We start from the raw sequence: 26,401 nt of genomic DNA, 5'->3' as shown, positions 1-26,401 counted from the left end.
GGTGAAAACGATACATACCCCCTTAAGATATAAAAGAGGTGTCATTCAACTAGTTGTCAGTTGATATATAATCACAAACGTTAAGAAAATATTTTATAAAGGTTGAAAAGTTACCTAGTATTTCTTGAAATTCCTAATATTGTGAGAATTAAGTCATATATATATATATTTTAATATTAACCCTTGCTCTCCCGTTGGTGTAATGCAGTAAAAATCGCAGTTGGTCTAGGAATCGTAGCAATTTTATTTGATTTATATAATTCTTATGTAATTGGAATTTATATCTATTTTTTTTAATTAAAAAAAAAAAAAAAAAAGGAATCGGTAGTGAAAGGGTTAATGGATTAATATTGTAATATTATGAGATTAAAGTCATTCCGTTGCTACATTTTGTATTGGAATCCATCGCACGAAGAGGAAGAAAATAAAAACGGCCGGTCTGAACGCAGCATTACGGACCAAGTACCACGAAGTGAAAAGGGGGGGATAGCCTATATTCATTGTTTTAAAACGAAATACAAGCACGATATGAGACCAAACGCTATCATTTAGTAGTAGTAATTGTAATCAAGTAGTAATTGTTACGAAATATATTGAAGTGTTTAAGAGTATGGCTTGTTTTTCATTCATGATTTAAAATAGTTTAAACTCTGGCTGGGCGATATGGTCTAAAAATCTCAGGGTTTTTTTCACCCAAAATTTGGTTTTACGACCCCCCCCCCCCCCCCCCCCCGTTTAAAAAAAAAAAAAATCTAAAATTTTAGGGAGACAAGAACAAAAGACAAAGCTAAAAAATAATAAAGTGCAAAACTTCTGTCATAAATGTTTTTTCACCCCATATTTGTGCTGTCAACTCCCAAATACAAAGTAATAATTTCTGATTGTTTGACTTCCGAGCCGAGATGTTTCACCCAATGCCAATCCGATACCCATATTTTTAGACCAGAAAAAAAAAATGCAAATAGCATTGTCAGTAAACGACAAATCACATTTCTTGTATTAAAGTGAGCCCTGCTGCTGCTGTTACTTACTTTCTAAAGAGAAGTAGTAAAAACACGTGAATACTGGATTGGATGCGATTTTATGACCAAATCTGATACTCCCAAAAATACTAATATACAATAATAATAATAATAATATTGACTAATATATTTCTAGGTTTCCTTTTTGGGAAAAAAACAACAACACAAACTTAATATTTTTCTTAGCTTTTGCAGTAAAAAAAAAAACGAATCGATTCATAAAATTTATTATCGTCCAGGTCTACTAGGAACAAAGTTCACTCACTGGCTGCCTTTGACTCCAATTTTCATCTTTTTATCCAATGAAATTCAATTTATATTAATACATAATATTGATTATAAATCACATGTACTGTAAATGCCATACGAATTGTTGTAAACTGTAATTTTAGTATGTTGTGAATTTTCTTTGCCTGACAAGATCTGTCAAGGGACTACCGATGAAAACTAGCTTTTTGGCTAATTCAGATACATTTACAGTATGTTTCCTCAGAAAACTAACAAAATAAAAAATAATAATTGCCAATTTCCAATAGAAAAGACTTCTTATAATGGAAAATAAAAGACATTCTTGGAGGTGTCACTGTTTAAAAATATAATCCATCTAGTCCCCAGGTTACAAACGAGTTCCGTTTCTACGTTGGCGACTTAACCCGAATTTCCACATAAATCAGAATTAACCCTTCAAAAATAACTATCCAAAAAGTCCAAAAGTATTTTATTTTGTTTAATGATGGAGGATACACTGCCCTCTGGTGGCATCGTAACGTGTTGCTGGACTGTCGCCTTGGCTTCTATGACTGAGTAGGAGACTCGTCTGACATGGATATAGGACAGCTGCCTCCTAGTATGGCCTCTATAAGTTTTTTAAGCTAATATATGTTTGTGTATTCATTTGTAATAAAGTTTAGAGCTACAGTTTGTTGAGTTATGTGTGAGCGATTTGCTATGAAAACTGTAGCTGCGTTAGCATTTGTAGCATTTAGGCTGGCGGACTTTTGCTAGGCAAATTAGTCTAATTTAATCTACTAAATTTACATTTTTATCAGACGTTTAAACACCAATTGTTTTGTGTTTTTTTTTTTTGTTAAAATGCTTGTCGTTTTGAACATAAGTGTACATATGTGTGCTACAGCTTTACAAATTCTCAAAAGTGAAGGACGGAAAAAGCCCAAAAACCACAATTGCCTTAATTGCTGTCCGTCAAGCTGAACAACTTCACGTTTAGTCAAGTTAATAAAATTAAAAATAAGATACTGTATGGTACAATTAGGTACTCTTTACGTAGCTTAAAAAAAAAAAAAAAAAGACTGGAAACAATGGCGGACGAGACTCCGACGTCGTAAAGTCGAAATAGCGTAAGTCGAGTCCGTCGTAACCCGGGACTATCTGTAATAAAAATATACATAAATCTTCCATTAGAATACAGGTAGTCCCCGGGTCACAACATACTTGATTTACGCGATTTTAACTTTACGATGCCGGAGTCTCTTCCACCATTTTGTCTTCAGTCTTTTTTTTTTTTTTTTTGTCGCACAGTCATTACCTAATTGTACCTCACAGTATCATATTTTCTACTTTACTCTGATCAATATGTAAATTTAGTCAATTAAATTACCCTAATTTGCCCCACAAAAGTCCGCTAGTTTAAATGCTACGAATGCTAACGTATTTACAATTCTCATCGCAAATCGCTCACACGTACCTCTACAAACTGTAGCTCTAAGCTTAATTAAAAATGCATACACAAACATATATTAGCTGAAACAACTTAGTCTAATGTAGGCCAAACCGGAGCGCAGCCATCCTTTATCCATGTGAGATGGCTGAGTGCTCCTGTATGGAAGCATTAATGAACGACAGTCCAGCCAGACCCAACAATGCCACCAGATGGCAGTGTATCCTCCACTATTAAAAAAAAAAAAAAAAAATCCTTTTGGAATTTTTCGATTGTTTTTTAGAATTTTTAAAGGGTTAATTCCGCTATATGCGGAAATTCGGGTTACATCGCCTGCGTAGGAATGGAAGTAGTTTGTAACCAGGGGACTACCTGTAGTGTCTACGTTAGCTCACTGACTGCCATTGACGGCGGTAGACGTCCAATTCATTTTGACTAGATTGGACGTCTAGCGCCGTCAATAGCACTGACACCAGAGCTTTTGTGGGCATTTACATGTCACTTACAGTTGATTTAAGGGCATTTACAGGTTGCTTCCTATTGATTTTGAGTGATTTGGGGACGTTCTTGAGTCCCATCCTGTTCAGTAAACCAAAATTAACAGGAAGTGACCTAGCCAATGGCAGCCAATGAATTCAGAATGAAAGGTTATTTGGTATGTTGTTTTTTCAAACTAGGGACTTCAATTTGCGAATCACCCTTTTTTAAACGGTACCTCATTACCAAATGCCCTGTGAACCAAACCTCCCGCGGATTTCCTGTTAAGTGGGAGTCATTAAGGATACGTGGTTAGTGCTAGTTGCAGCTAATGAAGCCAGAGAGCGGCCGCGGCGAGCAGCAGTGACAGCCCTACGACGGAGGCCGGCGGCCGGCCGCCGTTGACCAGCTTGAAGGACACCACCTCCACCTTGAAGCCGTCCTCGGTGGCCATACAGCGGAAGATGCCCTCCTTCAGGGGCGTGTCTACCGCCGGGCCCAGGACGCAGAAGTCGCCGGAGAATAGGCAGGGGTAGTTCTTGATGCAGTTGTCCTTCTCCCAGCGATAGCTGGCGTGGAAGGAGCGCACCCGGCAGGGCAGGAAGACGGAGGTGTTGAACGGCACCACCACCTCTTTAGGGGAGGTGCGGCGTAGCTTAAGGGCTGGAAGAGATAAACAAATGGTTGTGTACTTCCCCGTAAATACACTGTACTAAGTAGGTGTACTTGAAAATCTATTTATATATATATATATATATATATATATATATATTAGGGCTGTCAAACGATTACAATTTTTAATCGAGTTAATCACAGCTTAAAAATGAATTAATCGTAATTAATCGCAATTCAAACCATCTATAAAATATGCCATATTTTTCTGTAAACTATTGTTGGAATGGAAAGATAAGACACAAGACGGATATATACATTCAACATACTGTACATAAGTACTATATTTGTTTATTATAACAAATCAACAAGATGGCATTAACATTAACATTCTGTTAAAGCGATCCATGGATAGAAAGATTTGTAGTTCTTAAAAGATAAATGTTAATACAAGTAAGCCTGTCGCAATATAATTCCATTTATCGCGCGGTATATAAAAATGAAGATGGTAATTTTCCCGCTGCGATTTATCGCCTCGCGTGCACGTGCTTGCGGCAGATGTGTGGCAGACGTGCTTGACAGCGCTGTTTAAAGTTCAGCTTCCTTGTTGCCAACTACGCAACATGCTGCGACGAGGACTCTGTTTTATTGACTTCTGGGTATGTTCGTTTTACATATTTGAGTTTGAGTGACCGTCATTCAATGGAGGGAGGCAGGGCCGAGTGCACTGTCGGCGCACAGCAATGAGTGAGCGGAGTGAGGAAGAGGACGAACCAGTCTGCAAAACGGGTCTGGAGGTTGTTTCAACAAAGATGGCCAACAGAAAAAATCTACATGCTCATTTGAAACACTATCACCCTCTCCAGTTTTCACTGCTTAGTAGGAAAACTGCATCGCAACAAGCGGAGCCTCCTCGTCACGTTAATTGACAATTAGAGTGTTCGCCTGATGTGAGAAATACAGACGACACCGCGCAAAATAGGTTCCCTCACGGAAAGTGAAGTCTGCTACATTGCTGAAGTAATTTGGGAAAAGGACACAGACACTCGAAGGCGAAGGATGCATTTTATTATGAAATCTGAATGTCAAAAATTTGACATTTTTACAACCTTTATGGTATACTGGGGACGGGTTTCAATAAGCTTCGGCTTCTCCCGTCAGCCCTTTTCTTTTCGGGTTGAATTAATTGTAAACACATATAAATGCTGTATGTTTGTTTGGATTTGTCATGCCTGAAGGGAAAATAAATAAATAATGAGACCGTTTTACCTCTGTTTAGTGTTATTTGATACCTTTTGGAGCCAAATTTTTGTTACTGCAACTTAGTCTATTTTTCTCTGTTGTAGTTGAAGTGCAATTACTGTTACTGCAACTTTAGACCTGAGTGCCTAAATGCTTCAGTTATTAAGTGCAATTTTATTTTTTCTTGAAAAAAGACATTTTATTATGTGTTTCTGTGCGGTTTTAATATTGTTGAATTTTACTTGAAAGAGGCATGGTCTATTGTTTTTAGTTGTGATTTCTTAAAAGGTATTTTTGAATTTAAAAGAAAACATTTATTGTGTTTAAAGGGGAACTTTGAAGTAAGGTTGGCCAACCATGTTTTTGAATAATATCAATGGCTAAACAATTATAAGCATATTTTCATTATTTTTTTTAACGCAACCCTTCCAGATTCTTTGTTTAACCCATAGCAACACCCTTGACAACGAAAATGCTTTTCTTCGGCAATCTTCGGAAATCTTCGGAAATTACGTCACACCTAGACATGCGAGGGAAGTCCACCAAAGAACAGTATTGTTTGTTGCATTGCTTCTCGGTAAGATGCCACAGCGGTGTGTGGCGATGTTTTGTTCTCGCTCAAACGAAAAGTTGTATGAGTGGCCAAAGGATAGCAGGGCACGTAAATGGACATCTTTCGTTCGCACGAAGCGAATTAATTTCACGCCATCATCGAGTAGTGTTCTCTGCTGCAAACACTTCGAAGATGCCTGCTTCCTTAACCGGTCTGCTTATGATCAAGGATTTGCCAAAAAGTAAGTGTGATTTTTGGATAGATGACTGATGACTTTGTCAAAGCATAGCTGCCTACTGTTGTGGAATTGAACAGTATAAGCTAGCGACGTTAGCCGAAAGTTAACTCGTGGAAATCCCCGATCATAGTTGTTGTTGCGTTCGCTAGGTTAAGCGTGTTTAAATTGTGCGTCATCTACGATCATGTCCGAAAGGGTTAATCCACTGTCAATCGGGAAACGGGTGTGGATGTGCATATAAACGGGTCGGCGTCGCGGTAATTCACGGTCACGTTGCTGTAAGAGACGCACACCGCCGGTTAGTTTGTGCACATTTATTTGTATTTGTATTATGTATTTCCACCTTCATGCTTCAAGCATTGCATTGCTTATGGACGGTTCAGCGTTCACGGTGATCGCATGATAGGCTTCTAGTTTGTGTTTTATGAGAGCCGCTGACAGGTGACAGCTGAAAAATAGCGTGTTTGTTTAGTGTAGCCATTGAGTCAATCTCGCAGCGAATCAGCGAGCGCGCAGGTCACGCAGTGAATCATGGGAAATGTAGTCTCGGGACAACACTGAAGTGGTGCTTTGTAATCTGTTCGCTTGTGTGAAAAAACTACATTTCCTCACGCCATTAGACGCCAATTCCTGCCGAGAGCTGTGCCGAGCTGTGTTCTAACTTTTCCATAAGAACTGTTCCATGTGTTAAAAAAGAGACAAGGTTGTCAGCGCGTCGTGTGTTCGATACTTTTGTAAACAAAAAGCTCATAACAAGATACTTTGCACAATCCGTTTAAGAGACGCTGGAGTGGGAGGCGAAGAGATCGGCGAGAAGCAAAACTTTGCGGTCGAATGTGGCGGCAGTCCGCTATTATTTTGTTTTCTTATTGTTGCCACAATAAAGTGGAGAAAGCCATCGAAGACTCATCTCCTTCTTTCCCCCCAACATTTTTATATTATTATTTTATATGCAGGAGAGCTGCCGGATCTGCCAAAATGAACATGAAGTCTGATTATTATTTTTTTTAACGATGTCATCAGATAGACAAAAATATAACATTATGTGCAAATGCCTGCATCTTCAAATCATAAAAATAATAACAGTCTATATCTTACCAATGTTGTAATCTCGATGGGTCTTGTATCTATTCCATGTCAGGTAGTCTAGGCACACTGTTTGCATTCTGATTAGCGTCTGGCTAATACATGTTAGATCCAACATAAAATTCCAAGCTCCTCTTCTTCCTCCAACTCTTCAAAAACTTGGATCTCCTCCCTTGCGCTCGGTCTATCGCCTATATCGCTGTTTGAATCATTGTTTGAAGGGCTTTGTATGGCGGCCGTATGTATGGAGCTGCCAACGCTGTTCCCGGTGTGACGTATCACTTCCGGGTTCGTCCCCTTTCAGGCTCGAACTTCGGAAACGCGATTATTTTGTCAAATATACAACATATAAATTATTTTTTTCATGCTTTATTTGGTGGACAATGTTTAATTACTTTACTTGTGACCCTATTTGGCATGTGAAGAAATTAGTTCACACTACAGTGTAAATGTGTGTTGTTGGTCTATTAAAATATACTGTATTCTCACTGCGTTATTGTAAATCGTTTTTTTTTTTTGAGGGGGGGGGGCAATAATATCGCATATCGCAATAATTTATGAGATAATTTATCGCCCACTAAAATTTGTTATCGCAACAGGACTAAGTACAAGTTATAGAAATTTTATATTACAACCCCTCTTAATGTTTTCGTTTGATTAAAATTTGTAAAATTTTCAATCAAAAACTAAACTAGTAGCTCGGCATTGTTGATGTCAATAATTACACAATTCTGAGGGTGCTGTACTCATCAAGCGCCAGCAGAGGGCGGCAAACACCAAAAAACAAGTAACAAGCGGACCTTACACTGCTGTCATTTGAATCTGTCTGAGCGGGACATGTGCGTTAATTGCGTCAAATATTTTAACGTGATTAATTTTCAAAAATAATTGGTAATTAATTTTTTTAATTAATCACGTTAAAATATTTGACGCAATTAACGCACATGTCCCGCTCAGACAGTATTCTGCCTTTTGGTAAGTTTTACAGCAAGGCTTTTTGTGCTGTCTAACAGCGAACTCTTGTGATCGCTTTGCGACATGGTTTATTGTTTTCTTGCTTGTTCAATATGGCTGCACGACGTCTCGGGCTGACGCCTACGTTGCAATGTTGTACTTATATGATCCTTAGACAAGATTTGTCCGTAAGTATGGTTGTTGTAAAGAATGTACATATTATGTTAGTAAGCAAAATGTTATATTTTTTGTATGAGACGCGTTTTGTTTTTGTTTAGTGAACCTGTGTAGCGTGCTAAGCTAACGTTGTTGCTAATGCAATGCTTGTGTACTTTTATTTTGTAGTTTTACGACGGTCTAAAGAGGACAATGGTTTGAGGCCATTTTATTAATAAATCAGATGAAAAAGGAAGAAGTCTGATTATTAAGGCGTCGTTCACTAGCTGTCTAGCTTTGGAAAAAGTAGACGCTTCGGAGTGAGGACAGCATAGACAGATTTAAATGACAGTAGAGTGAAATGCCCACTACAGTCCTTATGTACCGAATGTTGAATGTATATATCCATCTTGTGTCTTATCTTTCTATTCCAACAATTTATTTTACAGAATATATATATAATTTACAGAAAAATATGGGATATTTTATAGATGGTTTGAATTGCGATTAATTGCGATAATTACGATTAATTAATTTTTAAGCTGTAATTAACTCGATTAAAAATTTTAATCATTTGACAGCCCTAATATATATATATATATATATATATATATATATACTTATAGAGAGGTTTCTGAGGTACTACGGCAGATACTACTGCTTTACTTCCACATTTCTGCTCGTGACTTCCATTTTACACGTTCTCTAACCCAGTGTTTTTCAACCTCTTTTGAGTCACGGCACATTTTTACATTGGAAAAAAATCTTGCGGCACACCACAAGCCAAAAATGTTCCTAAATTATTTTCTGTACAGTATATTTATAAATTAATCTTTCAGTATGTATACTTACTCAGTGTGAAACTTGAGCCTGTTTAGATTCACACAAAGTTTATATCCTTCGTCAACAGCTCTCAATATTTCTCTGTTTTTATTTTTATTTTATAGCAGTTAGGGTTGAAAAAGCTCAGAATTAACAGACGGGGACTTGAGCAATGTCTTTAACCACATCAGAGTTGAGCATCTCGCAGACAATGGCTTTGCAGGCGGGTAGTATTAATGTCTTTTTCGTGGTTTGGGACGTTTTGGATTTAGCAACAAGTTCAGCAACATGGTAACTGGCTTTCTTATTTACCTTTGTAGTTTTTATCCAAAAAGTTGCCTGTTTGTCTTTGTTTTCACGAAGGCGAACAAAATAGTCCATCGACTTGTTTTGAAGTGACGGGTGTTTCGTTTGAAGATGACGTTTTAACTTGCTTGGTACCATGGCAATGCTAAATTGCTGCACGTGTGCTGCTTGTTTAGCGTTCAAAAACTGCTCGGATTTCTATCCATTAGCCACCTTGCGCTCCTCAACAATGTGTTGGAATAAAACACAGGGGGGCGGTCGTCACATATGGATAAAATAGAAAGGACACTGTCGAGTATATCGACACATGACGAGTCTAACCATATGATGTGCAGTAGACGTGCTGGGGTCCACATTGTCGCGGACAGCAAGGTCGCTGATGGCTAGAAATCCGAGCCGTTCTTGAACGCGACACAAGCAATACCTCGCTCATCTGCACACGACGGAGAACTTTCTACCTACTCCTTCCTTCCTACTGCAACTCCGCCCGACGATTCGGGAAAAAAAAACAAAAGCAACATTGGATAATTTCTCGCGGCACACCTGACGATCTCTCACGGCACACTAGTGTACCGCAGCACACCGGTTGAAAAACACTGCTCTAACGAATATGACAATGGAGCTGGAGTGGCATTACTCATCAAAATCCCTCAAAAAAAGACTATTTGAAAATGCTGCATAAATTATAAAAAAAAAGATAAAATAACTTAAAATGGAAATAAAAAAAAGACCTTTAAAAGAATCACTTATAGACGTCCAATCTATTTCAACCAGGAGCCTGGCAGCGAATGAACGAATCTATCGCACTCAATGGCGGCCATTGAGTCAAGACACTTGGGACCTGTATTGAATTGTTAAAAATAATGAATACATTCAGCTTTTGTATGACTAATGGCAAAAATTTTCCGGTGCTTCAACTAAATGCATTTCTCTCTTTTTTATGACTTATCACCTAAAAACAGAGGCAATATTTTCCCTTTAGCTTGAACAATAGTCTGCTATTTGTACAGACAGCTCTTTAATTGCTTTTCCTGCTCCGAACAGGCTTTACGGGCAGAAAAGAGTCATTGAGTTGAAGAAAAAGCAGTAGAGCAAATAAAGCGCCTTCGCTGTTTTAAAATACATTGACTTTAGCTGTCACAGCAACTGCAGTGCGTCAATATACAACGGGAGGACTGAACGCTGTCAATGAAATGTCTTGTTCAACTATAAAATAAAGACTATAAATATGAACGCGGAGTAGGGCTGGCTGACTCAAACGATTATTTCAATAGTTGATTAATTGCTGACCGTTTCCTTGATATTCGCTAATTGGTTCGTGAAAAATTAGTTCAAATCAGTTTTGTAATTGTGGGCTTTACAATTCGGCTAGAAAGGTGAATTGGAGCCCCAAATTTTTTTTTAAATTAGAAAATAAATTGATTCGGGGAAAAAAAAAAGAAGTTAAAAATATAAAGAAAAATTACTGTACTTGTGCGCTTTTTATTATTGCATTATTACATAAAAACATTTAAAATATGACTAAAAAGAGAATATAGAGTTTTTTTAAATTAAAAATGTTTAAAAATGCAATTAAATCAATATTAATATTAATTAATTAATATTAATTTCATATGAGATAAAATATATAAATATAAAAAAACATTGATAAAATAGATTTTAAAAAATACTATTTTCATTTAAATTATTCTAAAAAAAAGAAAAACTAAATATGTCAAAAAAAGTACAGGTAGTCCCTGAGTCATTAACAAGTTCAGTTCCAAGCTGGTGACATAAACGGAATTTCCGCGTAAATTGAAATTAAACCTTTAAGTTCCCCAAAATAACTATCCAAAAGGTAAAAAAAAAAAAAAATGTTTCATGATAAAAGATGCACTGCCATCTAGTGGTAGTGTTGAGTCTGGCTCGACTGTCACCTTATGACTGAGGAGCACTCTCGTCTAAAATGAAAAACAGACAGCTGTGCTCTGGTTTGGCCCACATTAGGCTGTAAGTTGTTTCAGCTAATTGAAGTTTTTGCATGCATTTGTAATTTAAAAAATTACAGCTACAGTTTGTAGAATTGAGTGTGAGCGATTTGCTATGAAAATTGTAAATACGTTAGCATTCTTAGCATTTAAACTAGTGGACTTTTGTGAGGCTAATTAGGCTAATTTAATCTAAGAGATGACTAGATGGACGTTTGAACACCAATTGTTTTGTGTCAAGTGTTTTATTGTTAAAATGTGTGTTATTTTGAACATAAGTGTACATACTGTGTGTGTTACAGCTTTACAAATTGTCAAAAGTGAGAGAAGTAAAAAGATTACAAAAGCCCAATTGTTTATGTCTGTAATGATGAACAATTTCACGTTTAGTGAGGACAGAACACGTCATTTTAATAAAGTGAAGTAAAATAAAATAAGATACTGTGAGGTACAATAAGGTACTGTTTATGCGACTTAAAATGAAAAAAGAAAAAAAAAAACGATTGGAGACAAAATGGCAGAATCCGGCGTTGTAAAGTTAAAATTGCAGAAGTCAAGTATGCCGTAACCTGGTACCTACCTGTACTGTTCATTTTCATATTAATTTCATAAAAGCATTCATGTTTTATTATTTTTTTTTATTAAGAGAATATTTACTGTTATTTCAATATTTTTTTAAATTAATAAAATAAAAGCAATAAAAATTAAGAAATAAATATGTACTATTTTGCCTTGTAGTTTTTTCTATTTTAAAAATAATGACGAGATTATTACAAATAGACAAAATTAAAAAATATATTCACAATCAGAAGTATAATGAAAAAATGTGGACTATTTTTATTATCTCAAAAGTTCAACCATCAGCAATATACAGTGGTACCTCTACATACGATCGCTTCGACACACGAACTTTTCGACATCCGACGTAAAATTTGACTCGCCATTTGTTTCTACATCCGACGACATGCTCGAAATACGACGACAATGGCAGCACCGCAGACGAATGCACGGCGGATTTTCTTGTGTGACAAATCAACACTGGTTTCAGAAAAGGTTGGTACAGGTGGTGAAACAAGGAAAAAGTTGACGCTTACCTTCTAAATGAAGATGCAAATGACAGAAAAATATGAGCGTAGGGTAGGCATCCGTGAAATGGCTCAAAAATACATCTCCACGGTCCTCCTATGACCATCGTTCGCCAGTCTTTATAAATTAAGCTGACAATTCCTTTTGTGGTAACATCTCCAGAGAAATCGCCAACTTCGCCACGTTTTTATCATTTATTTCACAACTTATTCAAAACAAAAACACCTTCTGTCTGCCGCAATTGAGGTGTTCTCAAGAAAACATTCAAAGTGAAAGTGAAACTCAAGCTCACCGGTCTGTCTCTGGCACGTGAGCCCCGCGGTGCGTTCAGGGTCAGCAAAAAACGTCCGCCACATTAGAACCCGATTCGTTACATTAATACAGGAATTATTATTATTATTATTATTATTATTCCGATTTTGATTTATAATTTATTTGTTTTGCTATGTGTAATTGCCATTTGTAATAGTACCAGCAGTATTTTTTAAGGATTTAGTGAAGGTTTTTGGGCTGTGGAACGAATTAATGGAATTATAATGTATTCCTATGGGAAAATCCTGCTCGACATACGACCATTTCGACTTACAAACAAGGTCCTGGAACGGATTAACTTCGTATGTAGAGGTACCACTGTAGTTGTCGATTAATTTAATAATTATTTTTAGATTTATCGATTAATCGTGGCTGCCCTAATGCGGCGTTCATGCAACAACTAAAAAAATATGATTCCTCTGAAGTAAGACGAGATATTACAGTAAAAGATTTGTTATATATATGTATATACATATAGATACAGTAGATTGCATATCGCCACCATTGAAGATTACAATTCTAGTCTCTGAAGTTAGCTTCTATGCAAGAAAATAAAATATCCCGCCTGCAGCTGTTTAGGACTCAATTAAGTGATAGTCATCTTTGGACCGCGTGGTTTAATTAAGATACAGAGAGCAGCAGAGAGCAGATAAAGGGCTCACCAGCAGCCTCCCCGCAAACCGACGAGTTGGATTGGTCCAAATTCTGAATAAGCGTCCTGTTGAAAGAGAACACACAGAGGACAAATTGCTCTTAAACACTCTCAGCAAGCAATTAGGTACCTGCAAGTACTCTGTAAAGCATGCAAATGAAACAAAAATGGGCATATTAGTGTCTCTTATAGCAGGAAAAATGCTTTTTAAGTGCTGCAAGTATACAGTACTTGTACTATTTGATATGTGGTGCACTAATACAATGAAACCCTCGGGGCTTGTTTGATTTTAATACCACTCAGATCTTTTCAGGCCAGAGTAAATTCCGATTTATTTTTTTTAACTGTTCTTTTAAGACTGGCAGTCAAAATCTGATTTTTAGCCTATTTAGATTGAAACTGGATGTCTCTTTTGTTGTCTGAAGAGTCATAAAGCACAGAAATCTGATTTTTGCAAGACTGATTGAAACCACATACGCGAGGTAGTTTCATATCTGAGATGGATAAGCTGTTTCTCAGTTTGATTTTGACTTTTCATGACATCTACACTAGATGACGCCCTTGTTGCCACGGCGGCCTGTCAGGTGGGTCAATAATGTGGCCCAGTCTGAATAGGACCAGATCTGATTTGGCCACTTACTAAAAAATAGTGTGAACAGACAGCCGTAGAAATCTGATTTGAGGAGGAATTCGATTGGAACCAGATATGCCTGCAGTCTAAAAGTGGAAGTTTTTTTACATGAGGCTTAATTTTCGAGTTAGCGGAGGTTTGATTGATCGGTGGAGTTGATTTCAACAAATTCGGTGCAGTTTGTTTGTTGCAGGGCTCTGGAGTGGCTAAAGTAGTGCGAGTCAATGGTGCTTGCTAGTGCCAAAAAAACAACATATGCACAAATGAGAATCACCGATGGATAAAAGTTATTAAAACTTACCATTGCATGTCAATTAGGGTTGTTCCGATCATGTTTTTTGCTCCCGATCCGATCCCGATCGTTTTAGTTTGAGTATCTGCCAATCCCGATATTTCCCGATCCGATTGCTTTTTTTTGCTCCCAATTCAATTCCAATCATTCCCGATAATTTTTCCCGATCATATACATTTTGGCAATGCATTAAGAAAAAAATGAATAAAACTCGGACGACTACATTCAGCATACAGTACATAAGTACTGTATTTGTTTATTATGACAGTAAATCCTCAAGATGGCATTTACATTATTAACATTCTTTCTAGTGTATTTGTTGAGCTTTCAGTAAATGATACTGCAGCCATTCAACCCAAATGTATGATGGGAAGTGGAACCATGACTGTGTGTAGTGCTACCAATTCATATATCTTCTCTGCGTTGGGAAATAACATAAGGTGTTAAGAAAAAGATCAATTGCTACCTTGCTTCCCCACATTGCTTCCCATGATACTTCTAATCGTAGGGAGAGGTATTGTAAGGCTTTAGCCTATTAAAAAGAGGCTCCAAAGGCTGCCAAAATTCACTCTACTCATTTTACGCTGCCTTTTAGCTCTATATATAGGTAAAACGGCGCCATTATAGATTGAAGGCGACAATGCGTGAGTGGGTCGTGCAACGTATGCATTAATTGCATTAAATATTTTAACGTGATACGTTTCAAAAAAATTAATTACCGCCGTTATCGGGATAAATTTGATAACTACCTTACCTTAAGCCTAAACTAAAGACTCTGGATGAGTGTAACATATTATGTCTGTAACGTTAAATACAATTAGAAAACGATTTAATTAAAATATATATATATATTAAAAAAAGGCATGTCCGATATTTTTTTGCCGATTCCGATACTTTGAAAATGACATGATCGGACCAGATCGATCGGGATGCCGATCGATTGGGACATCTCTAATTGTTATATCATTTCCCATGTTATGTTAATCTCTAATGTCAATCATCATTGTATGAACAATAGCATTTGTAATCCAGCAGCTCTGCAGGGAACAGGCTGTCTAGGCAAGAAGGGCGAAGTGGTATCACATCGTTTTTTTTTTTCACTGCTAAGCATTGTTGTTTTCGTCGACCATGATGATTATGAAAATATTTTGTCAAAGAACACTTTTTTTCCTGACTATGATGAGACGCTAACGAGCCAAAAATGTACTTTGGGAGACTAAAACATAACTAGCCGAATGCAAAAAATGCGCATTAGTTTGAGTCAAATGTTCACATTGTGTAACATTTTATGTGTAGTTAGCCTGCATCGTAGCAATATCTGGTTGTGTCACTCATGTGACATGCTACCACCCCTCATCAGTGCAGTGTCCTCTCCAGTCTCAAGGCTGTGCCAATGTTGCTTTAGCCTTTAAAAGCCTGTGCTGATCGATCATCACACACTAAATATAACTCATAGCATTAGCATAGGGTTCGCGTTGGCATTATGCTAATTCTAACTGTGAACGTCCTCTTAAACCAGGGGTGTTGTTTGAACAGTTACAACTGTTAATGTCGTTTTTTATTGGCATGCTAGCAAGCACCATTGACTCGCGCTAGCTTAGCTAATCGGGTGTCCTGCAACTAACAAATAACTAACAAAGTGCCCGGAATTTGTTGAAATCAATTCCACCGACTAATTAAACTCCAGCCAACTTGAAAATTAAGCCATTAAATTATTGTGAAAAAATTGTGAACTTCCCCTGTAGCACAGCCTTAGTAGTATGAAGATTCCATTCACTTTTCTTTGAAAAATAAAATTGCCTTATTTCTTTGCTTCATAATCATCAATCATGTTCCAGCACCACTGACGGCGACTGACGATAGAAAAAGCTAATTTAGCTTGTGAATGCAGTAGAAAAGCCGCTTTATAAGCTTAGCGGGCCGCCAAGCTTTATTAAATACTGTAAGTGACTACAAACTAATAATAAATAAGAGATTTTTTAAATGGTTTTTAATAGGGCTATCAAAATTATCGCGTTAACGGGCGGTAATTATTTTTTTAAAATTAATCATGTTAAAATTAGGGCTTTCAAAAGATTAAAATTTTTAATCGAGTTAATTACAGCTTTAAAATTAATAAATCGTAATTAATCGCAATTCACACCATCTGTATAATATGCCATATTTTTCTGTAAATTATTGTTGGAATGAAAAGATAAGATACAACACGGATATATACATTCAACATAGGGTACATAAGTACTGTATTTGTTTATTATAACAATAAATCAACAAGATGGCATTAACATTATTAACATTCTCTTAAAGCGATCCATGGATAGAAAAAATTGTAGTTCTTAAAAGATAAATGATAGTACAAGTTATAGAAATTTTATATTAAACCCCTCTTAATGTTTTCGTTTTATTAGAATTTGTAAAATTTTCAATAGAAAAATAAATTAGTAGCTCGCCATTGTTGATGTCATTACACCATGCTCAAACCCATAAAATCATTTGGACCCAAGCGCCAGCAGAGGGCGCCGAACAACAAAAAACAAGTAACAAGTAACAACATTACACTGCTGTCATTTTAATCTGTTTGAGCGGGGCATGTGCATTAATTGCGTCAAATATTTTAACGTGATTAATTTAAAAAATTAATTACCGCCCGTTAACACGACAATTTTGACAGCCCTAGTTAAAATATTTGACGCAATTAACGCGCATAAAACGTGTGGGTTTTTTTTGTGTTTTTTTGCCCTCTGCTGGCGGTTGGGTGCGACTGATTTTGTAATTATTGACATCAACAATGGCGAGCTACTAGATTATTTTTTTGATTGAAAATTTTACAAATCTTATGAAAAACGAAAACATTAAGAGAGGCTTTAATATAAAATTTCTATAACTTGTACTAACATTTATCTTTTAAGAACTACAAGTCTTTCTATCCATGGATCGCTTTAACAGAATGTGAATGTTAATGCCATCTTGTTGATTTATTGTTATAATAAACAAATACAGTACTTATGTACAGTATGTTGAATGTTTATATCCGTCTTGTCTTTCCATTTCAACAGTAATTTACAGAAAAATATGACATATTTTATAGATGGTTTGAATTGCGATGAATTACGATTAGTTAATTTTTAAGCTGTGATTAAAAATTTTAATCGTTTGACAGCCCTAGTTTTTAATCAATACATTGAAATGATGGAAACATTAAATGAAAACTGAATATTTCATAAGATATGTGACTTAAAACCTGTATGAAAAACATCTATCTCGTAAATACATTGATACCTGTGCAAGCCCCCTCACTTAACCTTGAAACGTTATTTCTGGACCGTCGCACAACAAAATTTCAAAGAAATGAACCTTGTTTCCAATGATTGTGACTGAAAATCAATGACGATGTGTGCCAACATACCCAGACGTGACGTTATATCCTGGCGGAATGGCGATGCACCTCCTCCTGGCCTTGTCCCAACCGCAGTACGGATCCCGCGAGAGGATGCACTCGCGACACGTGTCGCCATAGCGACCGCAGTCGGCCAACGGCAGCCGCTGGACCTCCATCGCCGTGGCAACGTACAGATGCCCCTACGGCATAAAGGAAGCTTCTTACAGGGAGCATCAATCTCTTTGGAATAAATTAGATTTCCAATCAGGATAAGAGCTGTCTTTTTTTAGATTGTGTTTGTCTTGAAGCCTAGCCTAGATTAAAATGGGTACTTTTGTGGGGTCTTTAACCCTTTTAACATATATAGGCAGTGTTGGGAGTAACGCCGTTATAAATAACGCCGTTACGTAACGGCGTTATTTTTTCAGTAACGGGGTAATCTAACTAATTTTTCCGCCGTTACAATGCCGTTAGCTTTACTGACGGTCAAAAGCGGTGCGTTACTTACTCTGAATAAATTGAAGAAACTACCAGCCGCGTCGAGTCGACTCTCTGCTCTATTGATTTGTCATCCAAGACTTGGGGTGCGTTCAGGTTCGAGAATAGCGCACGTACTTTTGACTCCAAGCTGTTTGTCCCTGCTCATTCAATTAGACAATGCTTTCCAAAGTTTGGTTGTTTGCTACACCTGATGCTAGCCTCGTTCCCATCTCCGACTGTCAGCCAGCAATAATTCTGCTTCCATCTTGAGGACGGCAGACGCTTTGAAGGTAACGTGAATTGTCGGGAAACGAGCCTACCTGAATGCTGCCCCTCGAGGGATGTGATGGAAGTGATTGTGATTGGCTGAGGGTTGGAGTCATGTGTCGTGGTAAGCCAATGAGGACGGCAGACGCTTTGAAGGTGACGTAAATTGTCGGGAAACAAGCCTACCTGAATGCTGCCCCTCGAGAGATGTGATGGAAGTGATTGTGATTGGCTGAGGGTTAGAGTCATGTGTCGTGGTAAGCCAATCAGAGCCGGTGATTTCACAACCGGAACAGCGCGTGCGGCAAACACACACACGCAAAACAGATGCACAGGGTCGGGATGGCAGAGCATTCAGAAGAAGAATTGTCCTTTAAGAGGTGGAGATATAGACACTATTTCAAGTTTGTCGAAATTAAAGGAAAGAAACTGCATGTAATGTGTAATTTATGTCCCGGGGCAAAGCTTTTGTCGACATCCGTGGTAAGCAATTCAAATCTGCTGAAGCACCTAACAAGTTAACTACCCGTCTGTTCTTCTCTATTCCACTGACTCGAATACTGCTCAGAAAATTTCAAATTCTTTGACATACAACAAGTTCTTTTTAAAGTAACGGAAATAGTTACTTTCCCTGGTAACTAGTTACTTTTACTATAGAGTAATTCAGTTACTAACTCAGTTACTTTTTGGAAGAAGTAGTGAGTAATGTAACTAATTACTTTTTTAAAGTAACGTGCCCAACACTGTATATAGGTGATCATTTTTAGGCCAAAGAAGGAAAGCTCAAAGATCAGCCAGCACCTTGGCACAATGTCATTCTCAGCTAAAAATTAAGTCAGAAATCTTGGCGTAATTATTGACCCAGACCTAAAATTTGGCAGCCATCTAAAGTATTACTACCTAAAAAAAAATATAGCCAGAATAAGGGGATTTTGAATAAACATGAAATTGAAAAGCTTATTCATGCATTCATTTTTCTTAGATTGGACTATTGTACAGTGCCCTCCATAATTATTGGCACCCCTGGTTAAGATGTGTTTTTTAGCTTCTAATATATATTTTTAAATTCAAATAATATGGGACCTTAATGGAAAAAAAGAGAAAAATCCAACCTTCAATACAAGTGCATTTATTCAGTGGGGAAAAAATCCCACATAAAGAAATAATTATTTGACATCAAATAATGTGTGTCACAATGGCGTACCGCACGCATAATATTTTTAGACTGTGACGTCGCATCGTAAAGCGGAAGTAGAGTAGAAGTGGGACATTTTAGACCCGCCCTCGCATAGAAGCAATGGAAAATCTGCTACTTTTCTCCGGTAATCTTTCAAAAACAAGCATGCTGATCACACATTGCTTTTTTGGAACTTGTAGAAACGACTCTAGACATTACGACATATGAAGGATGTTTTCTTCATACGTTTCCCGAAACTAAAAACTCAGAGCAGAAAATGTGAAGACTGAATCAACTTGCGCGGACTTTTAACGCCAGCTCGGCAGTAAACATTTATGCAGTAAACACTTCGTTGGGTTGGCATTGTCTTTCAGAGGACAAAGAGGTAAGCCATTTTGATATTTTTAACTTATTTTTTGGCGTGACATGCCGGGCGCTGCTTCTGTCTGACAATGAATGACCTAAGAAGAATTAAAATGGTATCTGACTGCCACTGTGACATTTTCTGTTGTAAAAAAAAAACTAATTTAGTAAGGAAGAAGTGTAAATAAGTTAAAGAATTAAGATTTGTTAACAATGGAAAAAATTAAAAGTGTTCGATGGCTGTCACCGAGTAGCATTTGCGATCGCTACACAAAGCTAACTAAATTACCCCCAAGAACGGTAAGAGACGTAGGACAACCAGAGGATATATATAAGAAAGACAGGGCTGATGGTAAAGGATAGCTTGTTGAAACAGGAAAATGTCATTGTCAGTCGCGTCGATAAAAAAGCGAAGGCTATCCTTAGGTCGGCTCGTTCTTTTAGTCTTTTTCAGCCTTCAACACTCAAGCCATCTCTTTAACTGAACATTTTTATGTTCGACCACATCATCATTGCCAGTGAATTAGGAACCAGGCACATCATTTTCGGAGAGAATTGGTAGGTTTAGCTCTGTAAACATCTCCTTCGTACACGATTCCCATTCATTTCCTATTAGGGACAAACGGTTGAATGTCCCTACTTAGCAACAGTAGCTAATGTCATGAATATTAATGAGCGGAAGTGACGTGTTGCTTGCGGTACGCCATTATTAGCACCCCTGGTTAAGATGTGTTTTTTAGCTTCTAATATTTTTTTGTTATTCAAATAATACGGGACCTTAATGGAATAAAAGAGAAAAATCCGACCTTCAATACAAGTGCATTTATTCAGTGGGGAAAAAAATCCCACATAAAGAAATAATTTTTTGACATCAAATAATGTGTGTCAAAATTATTAGCACCCCTGGTGTTAATACTTTGTACAACCCCCTTTTGCCAACAAAACAGCACCTAATCTTCTATAATGTTTCACAAGCTTGATTTTGTGTCTGGTGAACCATTTCTGTGTAGATTTGGCCATATGTTTAGGGTCATTGTCTTGCTGAAAGACCCAGTGACGACCCATCTTCAGCTTTCGGGCAACAGATTTTGATTGAAAATGTCCTGGTATTTCAAAGCATTCATGATGCCATGCACCCTAACAAGGTTCCTAGGGCCTTTGGAAGCGAAACAGCCCCACAGCATCACTGACCCACCCCCATACTTCACAGTGGGTATGAGGTGCTTTTCAGCATGCGCATTTTTCGTGGCACGCCAGACCCACTTAGTGTGTTGTTGGATTGATTATTTATCATTTAACATATCGGGGAAAATGCGACAGAAACAAAAAAAATACAATTAAGCGATAGTTGTGAGGTAGATATCCGTGACTTTTTTACAGACGCCAACTTTTTCATTGTGACGTAATTAATTTAAAAGTTTAAAATATGCGAGTGAATAATTTTTTAAAGTCGTTTTTTTTTCTAAGCTAAAAATGACAGACATTTTGAATAATAAATATAATTACTTAATTTACTTACCTTCTTTTTACGGCTAGGTTGAAACAAAAGCGGTTGCGCGACGTCTGTAAACGGGGGTTTTCAGGGTAAAACGGACAAATTAAAAATAGTTCGAAGGCTTAGTGCGCCATGAATCTGCTATGGCAGCATATGGACATATTGTTCTATCAAGCACAACAGTTCTTCTGGCTTAAAATACAGCAGTTTATTTTAAAGAGGGTTGCAAGAGCAGGTTGTTTTCCATTTCTCCCTCCTCCAAGACACCTGACTCAAATAATCAGGATCATTATCAGGCTCCTGCAGAGCTTGCTGATGAGCTGATAATTTGATTCAGGTGTGTTCAAGGAGGGAGACATGGAAAACAAGCTGGATAGGGGATCTCGAGGACTGGACTTGGGCACCCCTGGTTTAGAGACGCGAACGCGTCATGTCCTTCAGCAGCATGCTTAGGTCTGAAGGGGTTAAAAAAATAAAGATTTACTAGTTTTTACCTTGTTTTTTGTTTTATTTTTTTTTTTATTCAATTTATTTTAAGTAAAAAAATTATATTTACATATTTTTTTCTTTTTCCTGTTTTTTTTTTTTTTTAATTTAATTTAGAAATTTTACAAAGTTTAATTAAATGGGAAAATGCTGACACGTAACTATTTAAATCACATTTACTTTTTCTTAAAGTTTTTTTTTTTCTTCAAAAAGGATTAGGATCAGTGTTGTTAATAACGGCGTTACAATATAACGGCGTTTTTTTTTAGTAGTGGGTAATCTAATTAATTGCTTTTCTCATCTTGGCAACGCCGTTACCGTTACTGAGGACGGAAAGGCATGCGTTACTATGCGTTACTATATTGGTCGAAAAGTCTGAGGGAGACGGACTCAACGATACGAAAGAGCAGAGCAGGAGCGGGGAGGAGGCAAGAAAGTTGTGACGCCGAGCAAACGCGATGCTAGGTAGCTCCAATAATACATTTTGTAGCCGATAGCCTACAAACTACGCCCGCATGTTATGGTAGATATGGTAGAAATGGTAGATATCACATGTACTGTACATAGATATAACTAGATGCAAAATGACAGACATGGCACTAAATGAGTTAGTAAACAGCCGCCATCTTCAAGGAGTAGACTTTTTAGGACGGCTCTGTTGTAGAGAACCTTCCTAGCGAACCTAAGTAACTTTTAATCTAAAATACTTCAAAATCGGCAAAATCTTGACTTTAATCTATCTTTAAATGATGAAACAGTTTTAAAACTTTCATATGTCGAAAGTAGAGAGAAGGGAACTAATGCAATAATGGGAGCAATTTTAACAACTTTTAACAGTTGATTCAGGGTAAAGGGTAAATTAGGGTAAAGAATTGGGCTCGGGCCAATTGTACCAAAAACCTTCACAAAAAACTTCCCATCGTGTGGCCAATGTTTTTTTTTTTTTTTTTGTTCCCCTCAAGAAAAAAAAAAAAAAAGTAATTATCACCAATTACTTTGCCAAGTAACTAATTACTCTTACATTCAGGTAATTGAGTTACTAACGCAATTACTTTTTGGGAGAAGTAATTTGTAACTATAATTAATTACTTTTTTTCAGTAAGATTAACAACACTGATTAGGATACTGTTTTTTTTTTTTTTCCTTTTTTTGTTTTATGTTTTGTAAAACATACATTTTCCTTTGTTTGTGTTTTAACTTTGGAAAAAAAAATAATAAAAGAATAGATTTCAAAATGCGATAACTGTTTACGAATAAACAAATGTTTATTCGCCTTTCCCATTTAAAATCAGTGGCCTGTAAAGGGTTAATGGACTAGCAAGTAGTATCATTCATTTGAAAGAAAAAAAAAACAGCTGATCAATGATTCCCTGCGTACCTTTTGGGGGTTGATAGCCATGTTCAGGACGGGCCCCTCGTTGCGGAACATAGAGTACTGGGAGATGATGAAAACCCCTTCGCTGCTGTGAAGAACTTTCAAGACTTTTCCTTGTTCTGTTAGGACAAAGATGACAAAATCTTCAAGAATGAACAAACAAGCTAGAAAGTGATCTGCGTCCTGCGCTTTCTCACATTTACCATCACTGAGCTAAACCTGCCTGGCAGAGACGGAAACTGACCCAGTTTCTCATGGTGCCGTTGCCGAGAATAAAGATTAGTGGCGGAGCAGTTGATTTTCCCTTTGCAGATGTGTTGCAGGCTGGAAAATAATCCCTGAGGGAATATTTGTGTAGGCCTTTTATCACATCCCTAGCACGGTTCCCTTTACTTTTGCTGCCACAACTTCTTTTCCTCAAACTTCAAACCCTCTTTCGTCAAAGATGGCGATTCTTTTCATCTGGTTTATTTGATGAAATAGTCTATTTTCAGCTGGGCTATCGAGAGAGCGGATCAGCAGCAAGATGGCAGCAGCAGGCGGCACTGCGGGGTGAAAATGGGTGACAGTGCAGAACCTCAGCTGCTGAGTGGGCACGTTGGTTTTTCTCTGACAATGGTCTTTATTTGAAAGCTTGAGCAAAAAAGTTGTGCTGCTGGGGCAGGAACTTCAGAAATAGTTGTGTAGTAGGACATTAAACAGTCAATTTTCACAACATGGCCCCTGTCAAATCTACTTAGTTTAATTTAGGGCTGTCAAACGATTAAAATTTTTAATCGAGTTAATTACAGCTTAAAAATTAATTAATCGTAATTAATCGCAAATCAAACCATCTATAAAATATGCCATATTTTTCTGTAAATTATTTTTGGAATGGAAAGATAAGACACAAGACGGATATATACATTCAACATACGGTACATAAGTACTGTATTTGTTTATTATAACAATAAATCAACAAGATGGCATTAACATTATTAACATTCTCTTAAAGCGATCCATGGATAGAAAAACAGGTAGTTCTTAAAAGATAAATGTTAGTACAAGTTATAGAAATTTTATATTACAACCCCTCTTAATGTTTTCGTTTTATTAAAATGTGTAAAATTTTCAATCAAAAAATAAACTAGTAGCTCGCCATTGTTGATGTCAATAATTACACATGCTCACTAATGGTACTAAGTATCTGCCGATCTCGATATTTCCCGATCCGATTGCTTTTTTTTTTTTTTTGCTACCGATTCAATTCCAATCATTCCCGATAATTTTTCCCGATCATATACATTTTGGCAATGCATTAAGAAAAAAAATGAATAAAACTCGGACGAATATATACATTCAACATACAGTACATAAGTACTGTACAGTGGTACCTCTACATACGATCGCTTCGACACACGAACTTTTCGACATCCGACGTAAAATTTGACTCGCCATTTGTTTCTACATCCGACGACATGCTCGAAATACGACGACAATGGCAGCACCGCAGACGAATGCACGGCGGATTTTCTTGTGTGACAAATCAACACAGGTTTCAGAAAAGGTTGGTACAGGTGGTGAAACAAGGAAAAAGTTGATGCTTACCTTCGAAATGAAGATGCAAATGACAGAAAAATATGAGCGTGGGGTGGGCATCCGTGAAATGGCTCAACAATACATCTCCACGGTCCTCCTCCGACCATCGTTCGCCAGTCTTTATAAATTAAGCTGACAATTCTTATTGTCTCCAAAGAAATCGCCAGCTTCGCCACGTTTTCATCATTTCTTTTACAACTTATTCAACACAAAACGCCTGCTGTCTGCCTCAAATGATGGTGTTCTCAAGAGAACATTCAAAGTGAAAGTGAAACTCAAGCTCACCGGTCTGTTTCTGGCACGTGAGCCCCGCGGTGCGTTCAGGTACACAAAAAAACGTCCGCCTTATTAGAACCCGATTCGTTACACTATTACAGGAATTATTATTATTCTTTTTATTACATTATTCCAATTTTGATTTATAATTTATTTGTTTTGCTACGTGTAATTGCCATTTGTAATAGCACCAGCAGTATTTTTTAAGGATTTAGTGCAGGTTTTTGGGCTGTGGAACGAATTAATGGAATTATAATGTATTCCTATGGGAAAATCCTGCTCGACATACGACCATTTCGACTTACAAACAAGGTCCTGGAACGGATTAACTTCGTATGTAGAGGTACCACTGTATTTGTTTATTATGACAATAAATCTTCAAGATTGCATTTACATTCTTTCTGTGAGAGGGATCCACGGATAGAAAGACTTGTAATTCTTAAAGGATAAATGTGACTTTGTATATTGTGACTAAATATTGCCATCTACTGTATTTGTTGAGCTTTCAGTAAATGATACTGTAGCAATTTAACTGTTCTGCCCAAATGCATGATGGGAAGTGCAACCATGACTGTGCGTAGTGGCACCAATTGATATATCTTCTCTGCGTTGGGAAATAACATAGGGTGTTAAGAAAAAGATCAACTACTACCTTTCTTCCCCACATTGCTTCCCACAATATTTCTAATTGTTGAGAGAGTGATTTTAAGGCTTTTGCCAACTAAAAAAAGGCTCCAAAGACTGCCAAAATTCACTCTACTCATTTTACGCTGCCTTTTAACTCTATATATAGGTAAAACGGCGCCATTATAGATTGGACGCGATAATGCGTGAGTGTTGCCTGGTACACCAGACTCAACGCTGTTCCAGCTATTGAGTCTGGCCACCATTCCCACGGATACAATTTCCAGGGCGGAGCAAGCCACAGCAAACAGACAGCGGAGTGGACCAATCAGCGACGGGCAGACGTGACGTTATTAACTGACGACAGAAGGACGAGGGACTTGCGCGCAGAAGTAAACATACGAAGAGAGCGGAGTTTATGCAACATGGCTAGCGCGAGACAGACTATTGTCAATGACTCCTGTCGCTGTGTTTTTGGTAATTTAAAACAGAATTTACCGCGGATTGCAACATGTTCTCGGTTATCCCGTTGACCATCTGTGTTGTGGAGACGACTTTCGGCGCGCAAGAGTGACGTTGCTCGAGAAGAACACGTCACGCAAATAAACAAATCTGATTTGTCGATTGATTTTGTACCTGCTCGAAAAGGCCGTTAATGGGATGGTTCCCAGACTATTTCTCTCAGTGTTTGAAAAATACAGGGAGAATAGTCTGGCAGAGCCAGGCAAGCGTGAGTGGGTCGTGCAGCACATGCGTTAATTGCGTTAAATATTTTAACGTGATTACTTTAAAAAAAATTAATTACCGCCATTAAC

The 26,401-nt window shown here is 37.4% G+C and overlaps 1 protein-coding gene across 1 annotated transcript in view; it reads right to left on the bottom strand.

Annotated features, from left to right (window-relative positions):
- Positions 1-2,327: 2,327 nt before the first annotated feature.
- Positions 2,328-26,401, bottom strand: part of LOC130914314 (semaphorin-7A-like) — a 67,045-nt gene continuing 42,971 nt past the window's right edge. The window contains exons 11-14 of the mRNA XM_057833386.1: positions 23,112-23,227; positions 17,493-17,665; positions 13,174-13,229; positions 2,328-3,840 (exon numbers count right to left, since the gene is read on the bottom strand). Of these exons, the coding sequence (XP_057689369.1) occupies positions 3,506-3,840; positions 13,174-13,229; positions 17,493-17,665; positions 23,112-23,227 (680 nt within the window). The 3' untranslated portion in view covers positions 2,328-3,505. The remainder of the gene's footprint in view (positions 3,841-13,173; positions 13,230-17,492; positions 17,666-23,111; positions 23,228-26,401) is intronic.

This window comes from Corythoichthys intestinalis, chromosome 4 (assembly GCF_030265065.1).
Source record: "Corythoichthys intestinalis isolate RoL2023-P3 chromosome 4, ASM3026506v1, whole genome shotgun sequence".
NCBI lineage: Eukaryota > Metazoa > Chordata > Actinopteri > Syngnathiformes > Syngnathidae > Corythoichthys > Corythoichthys intestinalis.
Note: the sequence above shows the minus strand (reverse complement) of the source record. Positions and strands in the feature narration are given on the sequence as shown.